General features: G+C 50.0%; 1 protein-coding gene across 2 annotated transcripts; it reads left to right on the top strand.

Moving 5' to 3' along the window:
• The first annotated feature begins 1,652 nt into the window (after positions 1-1,652).
• Positions 1,653-18,522, top strand: LOC307222719 (mitochondrial inner membrane m-AAA protease component AFG3L1-like). 2 transcript variants are annotated; one of them, XM_079988161.1, is made up of 17 exons: positions 1,653-1,805; positions 2,700-2,766; positions 3,234-3,293; positions 3,683-3,798; positions 3,945-4,094; positions 4,495-4,563; positions 4,804-4,928; positions 5,025-5,295; positions 5,620-5,757; positions 6,170-6,323; positions 7,017-7,124; positions 8,976-9,101; positions 10,153-10,263; positions 11,985-12,100; positions 13,575-13,775; positions 14,753-14,947; positions 15,644-18,522. In XM_079988161.1, the coding sequence occupies exons 1-17, from the start codon at positions 1,668-1,670 to the stop codon at positions 15,848-15,850; spliced, it is 2,352 nt and encodes a 783-aa protein (XP_079844287.1). In that variant the 5' UTR covers positions 1,653-1,667; the 3' UTR covers positions 15,851-18,522. The 2 variants fall into 2 exon arrangements, with proteins under 2 accessions (XP_079844287.1, XP_079844288.1); XM_079988162.1 differs by lacking the exon at positions 13,575-13,775.
• The last annotated feature ends 4 nt before the right edge of the window (positions 18,523-18,526 follow it).

Below are 18,526 nucleotides of genomic sequence, written 5' to 3'. Positions count from 1 at the left end.
TTCAGTGGTCTGAAAGCTCCAAGTGATCTGTTGTAGCTGTTTCATAAATGTAAGTACATAGCTGATAAGTAGGCATGTGCAAGTTCAGCTTGAATTATAGATGGGTTGTAGAGGGATGTGGGAAGAGGAAACATGGGTTTCAACTTCTATCAGCTGGTTGAATAGAGAGTTATTTTAACATCACAAAGCTGCTATTATCCTAGGCTCAGCCAAGCAGGTACCAAAGTAGTCCTGCTGCCTTTGGCTTGATACGACAACACAGTGTTACCAAAAAAGCTTTCCTTGCCCTACCACAACCTATTGGGTATACTGGGCAGAAGGGACGAGGTACATATGAGATTTAGCAGCCAGGTAAGAACCAAAGAGTCCTGCTCCCAACTGACAAAATGGCTATCTAGACCTATCTAGTTTCTCACAGTAACTAACTCCATGCTTCTTGAAAGCCCACAAGCCGGAAATAAGCACAAGAGCACTCTCCCTACTTGTGCTCCCCAGCAACTGGTGTTCAGAGACTGAGCACTTCCAGTATTGGACTAGCCCCCAGGCATAATGGTTGGCAGCCACTGGTAGCCTTATTCTCTATCAATTTATCCAATCTGCTTTCAAAGCCATCTTGGTTGGTGGCCATTGCTACCATCTTGTGCTAGCAGATTCTATAGTATCAAAGTACACGGAATTGTGAGCAGTGAGAGCTTTTGTAACATGAGGCAGAATATCTTGATTCTATACATCTCTGAGCAAGTCCTATGTACTGGATTCCTAGTTCATAGCATTCTTGACACAACCTCCCCCATATTCTGGGGGTTGTACCATCTCTGGCTGACAATGTGAGGGTAAAATGTGGGTGCTGCTGTATCTCTAGTCGATACAGGAAAAAGAAGATGGAAAGACATACTGGGCTGAGAAGCCAAGCAGAGGAATTCCTGAGCAAGGGCTGATTGTTAGGGAATGCTCGTTATGCCTTGAATATTTTCTGTTTCAAGGCTGGCCCTGGGCCTCTGCATAGCTGCAGAGTAAATTTCCCTGAATACTGAGTAGTCATAATTAGAAAGGTTGCCACAACTTCAGATCTTCAGGTATCTGAAGAAGTGTGCATGCACACGAAAGCTCATACCAAGAACAAACTTAGTTGGTCTCTAAAGTGCTACAAGGGACAAGGGTGGCACTGTGGGTTAAACTACAGAGCCTAGGACTTCCCGATCAGAAGGTTGGCGGTTCGAATCCCCGCGACGGAGTGAGCTCCTGTTGCTCGGTCCCTGCACCTGCCAACCTAGCAGTTTGAAAGCACATCAAAGTGCAAGTAGATAAATAGGTAAACGGTGTTTCCGTGCGCTGCTCTGGTTCGCCAGAGGCTACCTACCTGAATCCACATCTGCATAAATAGGTTTGGGGTGGGGAGATGTACTCTTCACCCCAGTAAAATGCCTCAAAAAATCTGCATTTCACGTGTACTAAAGCCATTATTTCGCCTTTCATCCGCTAGGCTCTGACAAAATTTTCTGGGATACGAGGCCAAATTCAATGCCGGAACTACATGTCGCCACATCAGGGTGCTGCAGCCTGTTTTCCTGGTTACACAAGTTGGTTCACATACCTCCTATACGGTAGTGAGAAACGAGAATTTTAGCGCCTGCGCAGAGCAAGCCCGTAAGATAAACAAAAAGCGCATGCGCTTACGGCGCCTGAGTGATAGGACAATAATGGCTCATCGGCTGGCGGCGGCGGTTTTATCGCCCCCTTTGGCCGCCTTGTGGAGAGGCCACTGCCACAGGCGCGGACTTGCGAAGTTGGTACCGGTCCAGCAGGTGAGGAAAAGGCGGGTGCTGTTTTGTGTGTTGCACTGTCGTAAATACAACGGCGCCCTCCCTCTGTTCCCCATAATGGTCTGAGTTAGGAATGGTGGTCGCTGGTTATGTCATCGCCGCGCGCCAGCGCTTCCATGACAGGTATAGGCCATATTCAGTGGGCGTGGTCAGAACGCGCCTCATGTAACCGGGCTCTGGATTGGCAGAGAAGAAGAAGCGTGATTTGTATAGTGACATTAGAGTTGCGGATTGGCTAGAGATGTGTCCAAGTGCTTTGGATAGCAGTCAGTGGGCTACACTGCAGGGTTGCTGTAAAGCTGCTCAGCGAAGTAGGCTTTATTTCTGAGCGCACAGGATCCCGATGTTAGCCGTGCGCATCTCCGTGTGCAATATGCCGATGTTTAAATATGGACGACGCGCCCTTGCTGAGCTCCCCACTGCTCAGCAATAGTAGGCCACATAGCAAGGAGGATATCTTATGCCTGTTAATACATGCCCCTATCTCAACCGTAGCTGTCTTCCTTCTTCGACATGGGAATAATTATCCTTTAATGCCCCTGAACTATGGGGATCATGGCACAAATCCTTTCCTGTAGAACTAGCACAAACCACTCTAGCTTCACCCTAGGCTGCACACTGACACAGAAGGGCATTAAACTGACCCTCCCATGGGCCGTGATAGGTTCTTTTCCTGGGATAATGCTAGTTTTCAGCTTCTGGTTTTAGAACTCCTGGTGCACAAACTATTCTGCATACAGAACTTTATGGATACTTGGTTTTGAGGCCTTTCTGGCCACTGTGTTGCATATTTGTACCTTTGACCTTGCTCAAAAGAAAGGGGGAGGGACCCTTGCTGGCCCTCAGGAAACCAATGCCGCCCTTTGCTCTTTTCAGTGGTGTGAGAGAGGCCATCCAGGATGTGGCATGTCCTTCCATCACTGGCTGTGCTCCAAGCCTGAAGGTATGTGACTCCAGCAGAAAAGGGCTGGCGCTTCTTGTTTGTGGCTCTGTTGAGAAGAAGAACATCATGAGATTTTTTTTCCTGCTTAATTGTAGAGCACATTATTTGCATACAATAGGTCCCAACTTCCATTTCTGGTACATCCCTTAAAAATAATCTCAGGCAGCAAAGCTGGCAAAAACATTTGCTGGTGCCCTTGAAGCCTGCTGTCGATCATGATAGACAGCCTCAGCCGTCATCACTGAAGCTTTTCTTCAGGCAGGTTTATACTTACTGACTTACCAGCCTCCCATCAAGCTCTAAGTGTATTGTGTGGGCATAGAAGGTTGATATTGAGGCACTTTTGGTCATTTCAGCATTAGGGAAGTAGAGCATTGTGGCAGCGGTGGGGACCTTGTCGTGTAGTATAGAGGCTGGAAAGAATAAGACTGAACCTGTCAACAGTGAGATCTGTTTTTGTCCTGCAGGCTTTGAGAAGAAAAATGAAAAGAGACAGGGTCCAACAGAGGCAGCCCCTGATAATAAAGGTAAGCACCTTCTTTTCCATGGCTCGATTATAGAGCATCTGCCCTTCACGCAGAAAATCCCAGGTTTGATTCCTGGCATTATTCTCCATGTAGGACGGAGAATAATAGGACATGCTCTCTGCACAAAACCAGAGTGCTGCTGTCTAGTGGTGCAAACAATCGTGAGTGAGATGGACCTTCAGTGGTCTGACTCAGTACAAGACAGCTTCCTTTGTTCCTGTGTTCTTCCCCCTCATTTACTTCCCTAAAGTTGTTGAATGCCTCCCATTCCGAAAACTGGTCCATATCTCATAACTCTCCCCAACCTGTTCTGCTCCCCCTCTACAATGCAGCCAGGAGCCTTTTAAAGCCTAACGTATAAGCATTTCTATTTTTTCTCTCATTCCTAGAACCTATTGACCCCAAAAATCCCAGTTTTCCCAAAAGTACCTGGGGAAGCAGTGGTGGAGAAGGCAAGAGAGGAAGGAAAGATGAGGATTTGGGGTGGTGGAATCACATGCAGAAGGTATGTGACCATTTTCTCTGTTGCATTTATGTCACTGAAATGTCCTATTAGCCACCTAAAGCTGCTGGAATCGGGGATGGCTAAAGCAGAAAAGAAAAATGACACGATGATAGCAGCCATATTAATTACCTACTTTTTGCCCCCAGGGAGAGTTCCCTTGGGATAATAAGGACTCCCGGTACCTGATTGTCATGGGAGCTGGCATCCTCACGGGGTTCTTCTACCTCTACTACCGAGATCCAGGCAGAGAAATCAGCTGGAAGCACTTTGTGCATTACTACCTGGCCAAAGGACTGGTGAGGCAATATGTGGCAGGCCATCCACTTGCTGGGGGTGGAGGGCAGCTCATGTATGTATTCTTCCCTATTCTATTCTAGCAGTAAAGTGTAGGCACCTGGAGGATGCATTAGGAGCAGGAGAGTGAATAGGGGGTGATTGCCCTTTGCTAGGAGTTCTCTGCGGCCCCAGCATACCATTTTGTACTCAAGTGAAGCTACACCCAGAAAGATTCACTCTCACTCTTTCTGGCCCTGTCCACACCATAGATTTAAAGCACTCTTATACCACTTTAACAGTCACAGCTCTCCCCCCTCCCCCCCAAAAAAAGATATATGGTGTAGATGTGACCTCTCCTTCCTTCCTTCCTTCCTTCCTTCCTTCCTTCCTTCCTTCCTTCCTTCCTTCCTTCCCCTTAAGGTGGATCGACTGGAAGTGGTGAACAAGCAGTTTGTCCGGGTGTTCCCAATCCCTGGCGCCACCTCAGAGGTAAATAATTCCAGGGGACAGAGGGACGAGCTGGAGAAAGACAGGAGATGCCCACAATCACTGCTCCAGTCTGCCACGGTTAGACCTTTGGAATAAAAGCTGTGTGTGTGTGTGTAAGGCACAGCAGTCTGGTGGCAAGGGGGTTGGGTCCATAGAGGTCCCTTTCACACCTGAAGCAAGAGAAGGCTCTGTGTATGCCAGGGGGCATGAAAAATCAACACCTGTCCTTGGTTGCCACAGAAGCACATCTGGTTCAATATTGGCAGTGTGGATACCTTTGAACGAAACCTAGAGGCTGCTCAGCTGGAGCTGGGGATCAGCAGCGCCCAACAAGTGTCTGTGGTCTACAGCACCGAGAGTGATGGGTGAGTGACAGGTCCCAGATCAGAAGCAGCTGTGCTAAAACTGCCCAGGTGCCACCTGCTGTAGCTCACGGGCCTTCTGACCTTCTCCTCTTCCAGCTCCTTTCTCCTGAGCATGGTGCCTAGCCTTCTGCTGTTGGGCTTCCTGCTGTTCACTCTGAGACGTGGACCAATGGGAAGTGGGCGCGGAGGGCGAGGAGGAGGGATCTTCAGTGTTGCAGAGACGACAGCAAAAGTCCTGAAGGACAACATTGAAGTGCAGTTCAAGGATGTGGCCGGCTGCGAAGAGGCCAAGCTGGAGATCATGGAGTTTGTGAATTTCCTGAAGAATCCAAAGCAGTACCAAGATCTCGGGGCCAAGATTCCAAAGGTGCCCACTTTTGATTTGTAGCCAATTCATCAGGTTACACAGACAAGTCCAAATGGCCAGTGCTTTTGGAGGAGAGGTGAAGGCAGCAGTTGGCTGCCCAAGACCACCATAAATGAAGCCCATCAGAATAGTGTTAGCTTGGAGGGTTGTAAGTGAATCTTCCTGAAACGAGGGACCTCTGAGTCCCAGCAATGTTGTGCCATTCCAGGCTTTGAGGTGCTGCTGATGTGGGTTGACTGACGGGTTATGGAAGGGACTGCTTGTCATTGGGCCGTATTGCTGCCCCACCTTCCCTCGTGTTGGCCAGCCTCTTGTCTCTTGCAGGGAGCGATGCTCACGGGCCCCCCGGGCACAGGCAAAACCCTCTTGGCCAAAGCTACTGCGGGAGAAGCCAACGTCCCTTTCATCACTGTGAACGGCTCTGAGTTCCTGGAAATGTTTGTCGGAGTTGGGCCTGCAAGGGTGAGATTGGGGAACCTCGCAAAACGTTCTGCACTGGCAAGCTTCTTAAACAGAAAGGGTGGTTATCCAAAATCAGGAACTCACCTTGTAACTATACCTCCTGGGAGATAATAGAAAGGAGTCTAGGAGACTTTGGCAGGTGACATGAGCATCCAGGCTTCAGCTTTGTCCATTTGATGCTCCAAACAGGTGCTCAGTGTTTGGGTTGGTGCCTGAGCAGGCGAGTCTCTTGTATCTTGCACCTGCTTGCATAACTCCATCAGATGCTCAGCTGAGCCTGCCCTTTCTCCTAAAGGGGCAGGATTCTCCCACCTTGAGTCCCATCATTAGCACCCTGCCCCAGCTGCTCACCAAACCAGACTGCTTTCTTCCCAGTGGGTGGATCAACTCTGGTGAAACATCTTTGTTTCAGGTTCGGGATATGTTTGCCTTGGCACGGAAGAATGCCCCTTGCATCCTCTTCATTGATGAGATTGATGCCGTCGGGAGGAAGCGGGGCCACGGGAACTTTGGGGGCCAGAGCGAGCAAGAGAACACACTCAACCAGCTGCTGGTAGAGATGGATGGTGAGATGGAACAGAGGCATCTTGAGGAGGGAAGGAGCTGGCAGGCCCTTGTCTCACTGGAGAAACAATCAATCTGAAGTTCTCACCCCTGTTCCTTAGCATTAACAGAGGCTTCTGTGTTAATGTTTCCAGACCTTTAACATGGTTCCTAACTGGGATAGCTTGGCTGTTCCCAGCTGTGCCCCCTGCTCCTTTTGCCCCATCACCATCTTTAAGATCAAGCGAGAGCACCCCTCATAGACAGCCTTCCCCTCAACCTGGTGCCCCAACCAAATGTGGCTGGACTCTGAACACACACCTTCCCCATCCAGTGGTTAGTGGTGATGAGACCACCTGGAGGGTACCAGCCCTGGGACAAGGCTGCTTTAACGTGTACAATTATTGCATGGTTGGGGATAAGGGAGAGTTTGTGTTAGCAGAATGGAAGGGCCATTAAATTGGGTTCTAAACTGGGTCTTTTTAGTTTACTTTTAAACCATTCTGAAGGTGGGCTTAGCTAGTGACCTAGTTTCATAACTCTACAGAAGGTTACATTCTGAATTTTGTTGCAAAGCACTGCATTTCAATCCGAATACGTTAGCTCCGCTCCCTTCCACTAGAAGGCTTGGAAGATGTTTGGGGAATGTGTTCTGTGCACAAAATTGCAAGAGGCATTCCACCCCCGGAGCTGATCTTCTCTCATTTCCTGTGCAGGGTTCAACAGCAGCACAAACGTCGTAGTGCTTGCAGGCACAAACCGACCTGATGTCTTGGACCCGGCGCTAACGAGACCTGGACGCTTTGATCGGCAGATTTATATTGGTAACAGATGCCATGTCTAGTCTTAGTTGTGCTCACCACTTTTGCCGGTCTCCCTGCCTCCCTGCTGGAAGGTTGTCCCTGGAAGGTTGCTCAGAAGGGAATGTAACCCATGGTTTGAAAAGGGTTGCCTATCTCTGCCTCAGATAGCCCCAGCTCTTCAATGAAACAACATCCTCCTGTTGCTCAGTGAGCAGGACCTACTGGGAGGTACCCAGAGTCTTGATGAGCTTCAGAGAGACTTGCCTTGACTTTTCATGACCTGACGTGACCTGCTTGGAAGAGGCTCCAAGGAGCAGAGGGGGGTTTCCTTCTGCCCTTTGCTTTTCTCTCTCATTCTGATCCTTATGAGATATTTTGGAGGTTTCCTGGAGTATTGAAGCGGCAATCTCTCAAGAAGGTGGAATTGTCAAACAGATCAAAATTATTTGACTTTTAGATGACATCTGCAGGCACCCCTGTTCAGGAAAGTTTTTAATGGTTTATGTTTTATTGTGTTTTTAATATTTTGTTGGGAGCTGCCCAGAGTAGCTGGGGCAACCCATTCAGATGGGCAGCATATAAATTTATTATTAAATAATTATTGTGGAGCATGACTGGCCTCTTTCTTTTCTTTTTTAAATAATTTTTATTAACAGGCCAATCACATCACATTGTCCAAATCACAATAGTTCCAAATTATACAGCCAAATTTTAAATTTTGTTGGGGGTACCCATACATCAAGCTCCGCACGAGTCCAAAACTCCAGACAAGTCCAAGCATCACTTATATTACTGCTTTAATTAGACAGTTCTATCCAGTTCGATCCGGATAGTCCTTTATTACTTTCTTTCTCTTCTTGTTGTTATCGTATATTCCTTTCTTTGCGATCTCTGATGATTTTCACAAGCAGATTGAAAACAGGCATCTCTGTGTGGGTTTTGTACTCTTCAAAGATCATATCGCTCAGGGACAGCCTCTGTTCAACGCTTCCATAAACAAAATTAATCTTCGGTCTGTCCTTTATTTTTCTCAGGCTTGCCAAATAAATCAAATGAATCAGGGGGCTCTGTCAGGTCAAGCTTACGTTCCAACATTCCTTCTCTTTCAAATGATCCTGATTCTCCTCCCCCTGTCCTTCTTTCTCCGGCAAGCCTGTCTTGGCGAGACGCCGTTTTTTAACTGCGTCATAAAAATTTTCCTCTTTCTCACCGTTCACCAATCCTCTCTCCTGTTATAATCCATCCCACACAGTTCTTAAATTCCTGCTTGTGATTAATAAAAACGCAACGATCTTATTTCTATCTGGGGTGAAGGGTTATTAATATCACATCATGCAAAGCAAAAAAAAAGTTTTTTCCTCCACCCCCCCCCCTTCGTTCCAAACATACAGTCTCCTAGTGGTGATTCATCAGAAGATTTACTTATCCATCCGTCACTCCCGGTCACAGAGATCCATTAATCAGCAGTCTTATCTCTCGAGCATTACTTGATGTATGTGCTTCAGCTTCATTTCCAATCATATGTTTCCAATTATAATTCCGAGCTGAAGCAACCAGCACGCGCTAATTGGAATCGGCGTCAGGAAGATCTGACTTCACCGAGGGCTCGTGCCAAGTGTTCAGCACCCCCATCTCTTGGATCAGGGGGTGCATTGTGAACACTGCTGGCAAGGCAGCGCCCCCCATCTCCTGGGGGGGGGGGAGGAAGACTGCATACTTCCCATAGCAGCCCCTTAATTACCTCGTATGAGTCAGAGAGGTGTTATTGTCAGCCATCTTCCAACGCACCACCTGGTGGCCCCCCATGACTGGCCTCTTTCAACTCCTTCTCATTTCTGAGAACTGTGTCTTTAACTCTCTTTCCCCAACCAGGCCCACCGGACATCAAAGGCAGAGCGTCCATCTTCAAAGTCCACCTCCGGCCTCTCAAACTGGATGCAGATATCAGCAGAGATACTCTGGCTCGGAAGATGGCAGCCCGGACCCCAGGATTCACAGGTGAGATGTGGACAGAATGCCAGCATGTGGATGGAGCAGGAGCGTTATTGGTCAGAGGGGGCACCTGAGTGGGAACCTGTAGGGCAGCCTTCTCCAACCTCGCGCCCTCCAGATGTTTTGGACTATAACTCCCATAAGCCCAGCACACGGCAAAGGCTGTTGTGGGGCTTGGCATGACTTCCTTGTTTGAGTCATTTGGCTGTGTTGTTTCTTTGGAAGCAGAGATTACAACAGAAAGGCAGCAGCAGGAGCCCCAGTTCTGACACAGTCAGGTGCTATTTGTTACTTTGTGGGCCTCTGTCATCTTGTCAGAGGAGCCTTCCTGCCCCACCCTGCTGCTTGGCCTAGGGTCTAAGTCGAACTGGGTAGCCTGAGGTGAATGGTCCTTCCCCACAGGAGAGTCTCTGGCAGCTGTGGAGGAGCACATCTGCTTTGGAAAAGAGCTTGTAGAATCTGCGCGACAAGCTTCAGTGAGAAAGAAAAAGACACAGGGATATGGAGACCCCCACCCCACCTTGAGTTGAAACAGAAAAGGGCATTGCCCTGCCACGCTGGCTTAGGAATGCCAAGGAAGGAGATGTTCCTTCCCCCTGCCTTTCATGATTTGTTCTCATGGGAGCCAGTGTGGTATAATTGTTATCGAGTGTCAGACTAGAACCTGGGAGACCAGGATTCGTATCCCCCACTCAGCCAGGGATCTCACTGGATGACATTGGGCCAGCCACCGCCTCACCCCTCACAGGGCTGTTGTGAGAACATAATGGGAAGGGGAAAGCCATACACACCACCTTGAGCTTCTTGGAGGAAAAGGTGGCATGTAAATATAGGAAATAGAATAATAGTAAATAAATAAATGTCTTACCAGCTCTGAAGGTGCTTGAAGGAGCTTTCAGGCTGATCTGACTATCTCTTCCTTGGAATAAATTTCAAAGACCTTCTTAAAGCTCTGCCAAACAGAAGGTTGCTGAAGACGCCAAGTTCCCTTTTCCTTCAGCTGTTGGACTAACATCTCTCTCCCCCCCCCTCTCTCTCTCTCCCCCTCTTTTTCCAGGTGCCGATATCTCCAACGTTTGCAATGAGGCTGCCCTCATTGCTGCACGACATGCCAGTCCCACTGTGAACGAGAAGCACTTTGAACAGGCCATTGAGAGAGTCATTGGGGGTGAGGGTCCCTGACTGCTCACCAGGCCAGCTCTGAATACCAGTTGCTGGGGAACAGGAGCACAGGGAAAGCTGTTTCTGTAGATTTCTGCTGCCGTGGGAAGCAGGATGCTGGTTTAGTTGGGCTTGTGGCCTGATAAGGAGATGTCTTGGCAGGCTGTCGGATCCTGAGCATTTATTTCCAAGCAAATCTTGCGAGTTTCAATGGGGCAAGTCAGGGTGCGATTGCACTGGCAGCTTCCTGCTGATTTACTGGTGGATATGCCACTGAACGTGGCCTCTTCTGTTCTTCCCAGGCCTTTCACGCATTGCTTTTTAGGCTTCCCAGACCTGTTTGGTCACTGCGGGGAATGGGGTGCTGAATTAGATGCCCCTTTGGCCTGACCCAGCTTCCCAGTGACCTATGGCCATCGCTAGACCTCCAAGTACTTGCCTATCCCCCTCTTGATGTCATCTCAGCTAGCGGCTGTCATCGCATCTTGCAGAAGTGATTCCCGAACATTCTTCTTGGGCAGGGGTCGGCAAATTTTTTTAGACGTGGGCCGGTCCACTGTCCCTCAGACCTTGTGGCAGGCCGGAGAAGCAGCACTGGGGGGGGGCTGGAAGAAGAGGCGAGGGGGCCAAGTAGTCCTCCTCCCAAAGCCCCAGCCCCAGCCCCAGCCCCAGCTGCTGCACTTACCTTCCCAGGGGCTGCTGCCGCTGCCGCCACCGCTGCTGCTGCTGCTTCTCGTGGGTAGGCAGAGCGAGCTCGTCTGCTCTGCTCTCTGGCCCACAGGAGCACCAGGGGGGCGACAGTGGCATCGGAAGGAAGATGAGCGGCGCGAAAGGGCTGGCTCCAGAGAGGGGCTGCTTAAAATGGCGCTCAGCCAGCTCAGCCCAGCCCCCTTCCTCCTCTAGGCAGGGCAGAGAGAAGCCAGGAGGAGGGAGGGAGGAGGCGCTGCCACGGCGTGTGTGTGTGTGTGGAGGGGGAAATGTAATGGCACGGGGGGAAATGGCGCAGCCCAAATGAACAGAATCCCCACACCGATCCATGGACAGTCCGCGGGCTGGATCCTGAAGGCAATTGGGCCTGATCTGGCCCGCGGACCTTACTTTGCCGACCCCTGTTCTTGGGTTTGTGTGCCTCTGCAACAAGAGCCTCAGCTACTGTCTTCTGCTCCTGAGAAGAGCAGAACTGAGCAGAGCCCTGCTGAGTTTTGTGTGGGTGGAGAAGAAGCATTTGCAGTTCCCCAGTAATTTAACAACCCAAAGAGAAGTGGTCCTCAGAGGGACCCGGCCTTGAGCAGTCCTCTGCAGTTGCAGATACTTTGCTGTGGAAACTGTTAGTGAAAGGAAATTGAGAAGCAGGACAGGGAGAAAGCTTCCCTAAGGGAAGCGGAGGCTTAGTGGCTTCTGTGCTGCAGTTGGAGCATTGCTCTGCCTCTTGTGGGTGAACCAGCTGACCATATTGCCTTACAGCTTCTGGTTGCAGAATGTTTCCTATAGCAGAGTTAAAGAAATGAGTCTTTGATCTTCTCTGTGGAGGCAAGAATTTGGCATTAACAGCTTGCAATTAGAGCTCTCGTATTTTCCATCATGAACTGCAGGTTTTGTGTGGATTCTCCAGTGGGTTGGTATCTGCTGGGAGTGTGTGTGTGGTGAGTGGAGAGCTTTCTCATTGCTTTCGACAAACACTGCACTTTCCTTCTTCTCCCCAACCCCCCTGCTTCCCTCTTTCTCCAGGGCTTGAGAAGAAGACCCAGGTCCTACAGCCAAATGAGAAGACCGTAGTGGCTTACCATGAAGCTGGGCACGCTGTGGTGGGCTGGTTCTTAAAGCACGCCGACCCTTTGCTCAAGGTGCGTCTCCCCACAGCCAGCGGAAGCTCTCCTAAGATAAACACAAAGCAGGTTGTGGAGTGGGTAAAGCCAGCTGAGCTCCAGTTCTTTTCCCAAAGGGCCAGGTAGCTCAGTGAAGGACCCCATTTGGTTCAGAGGACTCAACAAGGTTGTTCTGTCCCAGGTGGTGGTCTCAGTCAGATGAGGTTCCAGCCCCAGAATGAGGTTCCAGGCAAGAGTTCAGGTTCCAGCAAGCCAAGCAAATTTAGGCGAAGTCCGCTTTTTGGTTAAGCAAAGCAAGGCAAAGTCCAGCACCTGGAAAGGTAAAGTCCCAGGTAGCACTGGGAGATTCATACAAGCTGGAAATTCATACAAGCAAGCTACATTATTGCTTCAGCAGCAGACCGTCCTGGTCAGAGGCCTGAGCAGGGCTTCAGCACAGTCCAGGTGGCTAGCTATGCCTCTGCTGGGAGCAGCCTCTGTTCCTTAAAGGGGCCTTGCCTGTAGGCTCCAATGGAATAGGAGAGACGGGGGCTTCTGGAGGGAGTCCTCTGGCCAAGAGAGTGACAGTGTGACTTTCTCAGGTGGTAATGAGATGGGCTGCTTGGCACAGAGGTGCTTCCAGGAGACCACGGTCAGTTGTGGCTGATGTTGAGGTCACTTCTTCGTGGCCTCATCCTACTAACCTGGAGGGTCTGCTGTCCCCTTGAGCCTCCCTGGTTTCGGCTCCAGGTGCTAAGTGCCTCCTGGCAGATCTGAACTACTCTGAATGAGGAAACAGGATCTGGGTGTTCCTTGCAGGATAGCACCCCAGGATGCTCCTGTTAAGCTAGGAGCGACATAATGCAGGGTACGTCCTTGACTTCACTTGCATTGTCGCTAGAGCAGGGGTCAAGTCCAGAGGCAAAGGAAGGAAGGATGGTGTAGAAAAATCCTCCTATATGGCAATGCTGATTCGGAGCAGGATAGCAAGGGAGCATACAGGGAAAGGGCTGCCTGTTGGTGTAGGCAATACTCAGCTAGGTGGACCCATAGTCTGACTCGGTATAAAGCAACTTATTACAGCTGGGCTAGACCCAAAATAAAGATCTCCCCCTGCCCACCCCCCGCCCGAAGTGCCCAGCTGAGTCAGACCCTCCCTTTGCCATTCCCAGCAGGGGTGAATTGCTCTCTCCTTCCAGAAATAGTTGTGTGTGTAACAGACTGCTGTACTTGCAGATGATAGCTGATGAGAGCAATTGGCGTTCCTTATTTTGGAAATCACTCTATGTAATTTAGGTCCCTTCAATAGAATTTTTCCCCCCTGCATGTAAATCTCTGCCTTTCAAGGGAACTGCAGCAACCTTTGGGTGATGCAGTAAATGTCTAACTGACTCTGCATGGGTTGTGGGGAGGTGAGTGAGTGTCTTCCGCTCCCTGCGGGTCCACTTTCCTGTTGACTCCAAGCTGGACTGGGCTCTGCCTTGCTGACCTTGGCTCTGCATGTTCCTGGCAGGTCTCCATCATCCCCCGGGGCAAGGGCCTGGGCTATGCGCAGTACCTGCCCCAGGAGCAGTTTCTCTACACCCGGGAGCAGCTCTTCGACCGCATGTGCATGATGCTGGGGGGTCGCGTTGCCGAGCAGCTCTTCTTTGGCCGCATCACAACCGGTGCCCAGGATGACCTCCGGAAGGTGACGCAGAGCGCCTATGCCCAGGTAATGCCCCATCAAGACATGCCCTGTGCTGCTGGGTGCCCTGGGTGTGAGGACATAATGAGAGCCCTTTATCTGATGCAGCAGCTTTGTTAGAGATGCCCTGTTTAGAAGCCAAGGGTAGATGATAAGTGGAAAGCTCATTCAGTGTTGACTTCTTACTTCAGAAACAGAGTTTAGTTTTTTTGCAAAGGCACTGGAACCGCTTACCTGCTCCCCATCTCAGTCACACACATGTGCAAGGAAGAGCCCTATGCTCATGCACACGTGCACACACACACACACATCCACATGTGACTTAGAAAGAGTCCTGCTGAAGGAGCCAGTGGAGACCCACCTGGTCTAGCATTTTGTTCTCGCAGTGGCCCACCCAGATACCTCTGTGAACTTTGCAAGAAGGACCTGAGTGCAATAGCACTTACCTCACTTATGATTCCTAGCAACTGGTATTCAGAGGAATACTGCCTCCAATAGTTGAAGTGGAACATAGCCATCTTGGCTGGTAGCCTTATTTTTATCCTCCAGGAATCTCTCTAATCCTCTCAAGGGCAGACTTGGACAAGAAGGGAGGAGAGGGCAAGAAATGTCAGAGAGTCAGTTTTCTGGTCAGAGCAGGGGGGAGGTTTATCACTTGTTAAATTTGTGCCCTGCCTTTCCCCACCAAATTGTAAGCTCCAGGGATAATTGTCTGACTCTGCGTTCACAGCTTTGCATGTACCCAGGCTGGTGCCAACTGTCTTGTCGGTGCTCTGCTTCACTCTGGACCTTTCTAATGTTTAATTTTACAGAAAGCAGGTTTCTGTCTCCCAAGACCTGGGAATATGGCTGCAGCGTCCGGTGAAACTCTTGGGAAATTTGGGCAGCTCAAGATGGATGCCCTGGGGCAAGAGAAATAACCTGGCACCCCGTTGTCTCTGCCACTCCCCGCCCCCGCTGCCCCCGGTCCTGCTGCTGGTTCAGGAGTGTTGCTCTCTTTCCAGGTGGTGCAGTTTGGCATGAGTGACAAGCTGGGTCAGGTCTCCTTTGACCTTCCATGGCAGGGTGATCTGATGCCCGAGAAGCCTTACAGCGAAGCCACCGCTGAGCTGATTGACGAAGAGGTGCGTGCCTTGATCAACACGGCCTATGAAAAGACCCTGGAGCTGCTGACTCAGTGCCGTGGCCACGTGGAGAAGGTACGGAGCCAGGGCAGAAGCTCCCTGCTGACTTGTCCTGCACTTCAAATTGGGTCTGCTTGCAGCACACAACCCACGTGCCACCCCTCTTTCAAAGACATTGAAATGGGACACAATTGCAGGTTAAATGGGGGCAGCACAGCAGGGACCATTAGAAGCAATGAAGGACATGGAAACTACTCTTGAGGGGAACAGTTTAATTTTGCTGCAGGAAGGAATGCACAATGAGAGTTGTAGCTTCTCTCCTTAATTAGCATTTTGTTTCTTAATGGGCTTCTGTAGTGTTGCTTGCTCTCCATAGCCATATATTCATTGGGTGATATTCAGCTAAGTTCTACACAGATCGACCCATTGGAATTAATGAACATGACTATGTTAGGGCTATTAGTTTTGGTGGGTCTACTCATGACTAAAACTTAGTTGACTACCACCCATTGTCCTAAGACAAATAGCAGAAGTTGCTGATCTGCTGGGCTGGCATTAGCACCCAGCCTCCTTGAGCACCTGCAGGACTCTCAGTGCCCAGCAGGTCTTACCACTGACACGTTGTTCCTCATAAAAGATTCTGCCATGGCACTCCAGGTAGCTGTACCATCTTAATTTCCCACAATGCCTACATCAGGTGTTGTTGGTCACATGGCTGGTAGCTCCAGAGGAGTCCAGTGACCTGTTTACTTTTTATTTTGATCCTTGCAGGTAGGAAAGCGTCTCCTAGAGAAGGAAGTCCTGGAGAAGGCAGACATGGTGGAGCTGTTGGGGCCCAGACCCTTTGCAGAGAAATCCACCTATGAGGAGTTTGTTGAGGGGACCGGGAGCTTGGAAGAAGACACCTCCCTCCCCAAGGGCTTGAAGAACTGGAATCTCGAGCAGGAGGAGGAGATAGCCCAGGAGAAGGCCTCTTAGGGAAAGCAGGGCCAGCCTGAAAAGAAACGCATGGCGCACTGTCCATTGGTCAAGCACCAAGGCCTGTTTCTTTGGCTGGGGGCAGGATTGCCGAGAGCCCAGCTGAGCCTCACTTTGCCATGGAATCAGGACACTGTCAGGCTCCTCTTCCACCAAAGGACCAGCAACAATGTTCAAGGACCACTGTCTGCAGCAAGCAACCTTTCTTCAGTTCTCCCCTTCCAACGAAGGACATGAACTGGGATGGTTGCTTGGAGCAGAGAAACGCAGGTGCCACAAACAACCTCTGTGCCTCCAGTAAACTCATTGACCATCTGACGCACACAGACCCAGCAGTCTGGGAAGGTAAGAGCAGGTGAGGAGTATCCTTTCCAGGAGACTGCTCTGCTCAAGGGACCAAGGGCTGCCTTATTATGCTCAGTGCCTTCACTCCAGCTTCCCCCCTGCTTTCCCTTCCCTTCCCCTCCCCTCCCCTGCCAGCCTGCCTTGCAAATGGGCAAGAGTGAACAGCAGAAGTCCATGCAGAAGAATTTCTGTGAACCTTGAGAACCCCGTGGACTTATCTAAGGGTTGAAGTGAATAGGTCTGAATAGGAACATGGTGCTAGTTTAAATGGTGCTACTTGAATCCTTAGCTTCTAGCTCTGTTGACATAAGGGGCCCCAGAGGATCCAGGGGGCAGGAGCCCCAAGCAAATCCAATAGGGCCACTCCAGACCATGGCTGTCCTGTGTGCAACATCAGCTGCTTTCCCATTGCCTGCGGAGCAACCTCCTTTACACAATGCCTGTTATTTCTCACCACCAAATGCCTTCCCTGCAGAGGCAGCTTTGTCTTGGGGGCAGCAGTGCAGGAACTCCCTCCTGGTTGTTTAGGCAGTTTATACTTCAGTCTCACCTGAGTCACTGCAAAGGAGCAGCTCAGGGCCCCTTTGGGCCCTTTACTTCCTGCTGATTTTGCCTTGGAAATGTCACCTATGGTGGGCAACCAGTGGGCTTCCATGTAAGACATCTTAGTGGCTTCGGGGCTCTATCTCCTAGATCAATGTTGGAGCAGTCAGGGCAGGAGGATATGCAGCCCAACTAACCCCCCCCCCCACTTCCAGCACTCCTTTCTTGGCACCTTGTGCTCAGTCGCCAAAAGGCTTAGAATCCGTACCTGTGAGGGTTTTGATTTGGGTGTGTTGTGCCAATTCTCTTGTAGCTTCTGCCTTTGGAACCAAATCAACCTGGCATTTGCCCATGTATTGCCCACTGGGGAGAAGTCGTCCTGAACCCCCTGCCCCACGTTGGCAAAGCCTCCCATGTAAAACCTGTGTGTCGGCCTTGCCCCCCCTCCCCCCGCCTCCACTCCACCCCCACTGCTAGCTGCTTCTGCTGTTTACTCACTTGAATGCTGGCCGTTCCAAAACATTTGACCGACCAGCTTCTGAAAAAGTGACTCAGCAGAAACAACGCTGACTAGCTCAGCAAAACTGCTGGCTTTACTGAAAGTCATATTTGCTACATTCAAAGACCAAAATAAGTTTGGGCACCACCTTCTTCCAGGAGTCCAGCATAGGAGCCGTCTTCTGCATGATGAGTTGCTTTTTTCTTTCCCTGTCCTTGAGAACCTTTGCAGGGAGTCGCATTTTCACATGAAAGGTGCCCCATATCTACCATATAAGTATAGGTCAGACATATGTGTCCTTCTTGCCCAGTAATGCTGCATACCCCAGCCTTTCCCACCAGTGGTCCTCCAGATGTTTCAGAACAGGGGCTGATGGGGGCTGTAGTAATTGTAATGGTTTTGTCTGTTTTTATAGTCTTTTCTGTTGTTAAAACCTGACCTGGGACCTTAGGGTTGAACAGCGAGCCACAAATCTTATAAATAAAACAGCTCAGAGCATCTGAAGAGGACCAGGTTGGGGAAGGCCGGCCTGCCCTGACTGTTGCACCTCTCCAGGGTCTTGAGCAGAGGTCATATGGATTGTGGGCACCTCTGAGACACCTCTTGGCTTGCACTCAGTTCAGTAGGTTTCCCCTTCTCTCCTCTTCAGCTTTTTGCGCACATCCCATAAATTTAGCCCTGTATAGAAGGAGAGACAGTGTGCTGCTGAAGTGTGTGCAAGCGTAACCTAATTTAAAAATGAAACGCTAAAGCCAGCCCCCAAAAGACAACCAGGTTTCTAAAAAGGAAAACGTATATCTTTTGTAAACAAAGGCAGATGTGCAAACCTTGGTAAGCAGATCTGCAGGGAGGGCAACAAGGAGCAATAGATAAAGTACCAAGAACATTACAGATAGCAGTGGTGTGATGTGTAAGTGTGGACACTACTGAATATATATCTCAGGTAAAATGGGAAGTATATGGAGGCTGAAGGAGGCGGGCAGGATTAGCAGATTGTGACAAAGCCACTGATGAGGGGGAACAAATCAGGTTGGGCACAAGTCACCCCCAGTTGAGCCTCAGTGTTATCAGTAGGGAGCAAGAAAACACAGTTTGCAAAAAGCAGATTTTGTGGGTTTTCCAGCTGCTGGCTGGAAACCTACAGCACCCCCTACCACCTCACTTCCAATGTGCTGTGGATTCTGACTTCAGCAGCCTTTCCTCCCATGCAAGGACTAGGGAAGGAATCTATTGGACTTGGGAATGCAAGTGTATTTATTTGATAAACAGCCTGTTTTCTTCTGCATGTG

This window comes from Podarcis cretensis (assembly GCF_951804945.1).
Source record: "Podarcis cretensis genome assembly, chromosome: 8".
In the NCBI taxonomy this organism is placed as follows: domain Eukaryota; kingdom Metazoa; phylum Chordata; class Lepidosauria; order Squamata; family Lacertidae; genus Podarcis; species Podarcis cretensis.
The sequence above is the reverse complement of the archived record's forward strand: the minus strand, read 5'-3'. Positions and strand labels throughout refer to the sequence as shown.

Bases quoted from the DNA above. Each gene is read 5' to 3' on its own strand.
- LOC307222719 (XM_079988161.1), top strand. From the start codon at position 1,668: ATGCGCTTACGGCGCCTGAGTGATAGGACAATAATGGCTCATCGGCTG. The intron at 6,324-7,016 runs GTGAGATGGAAC...TTTCCTGTGCAG, and splicing joins GCTGCTGGTAGAGATGGATG to GGTTCAACAGCAGCACAAAC. The intron at 10,264-11,984 runs GTGAGGGTCCCT...CTCTTTCTCCAG, and splicing joins CATTGAGAGAGTCATTGGGG to GGCTTGAGAAGAAGACCCAG.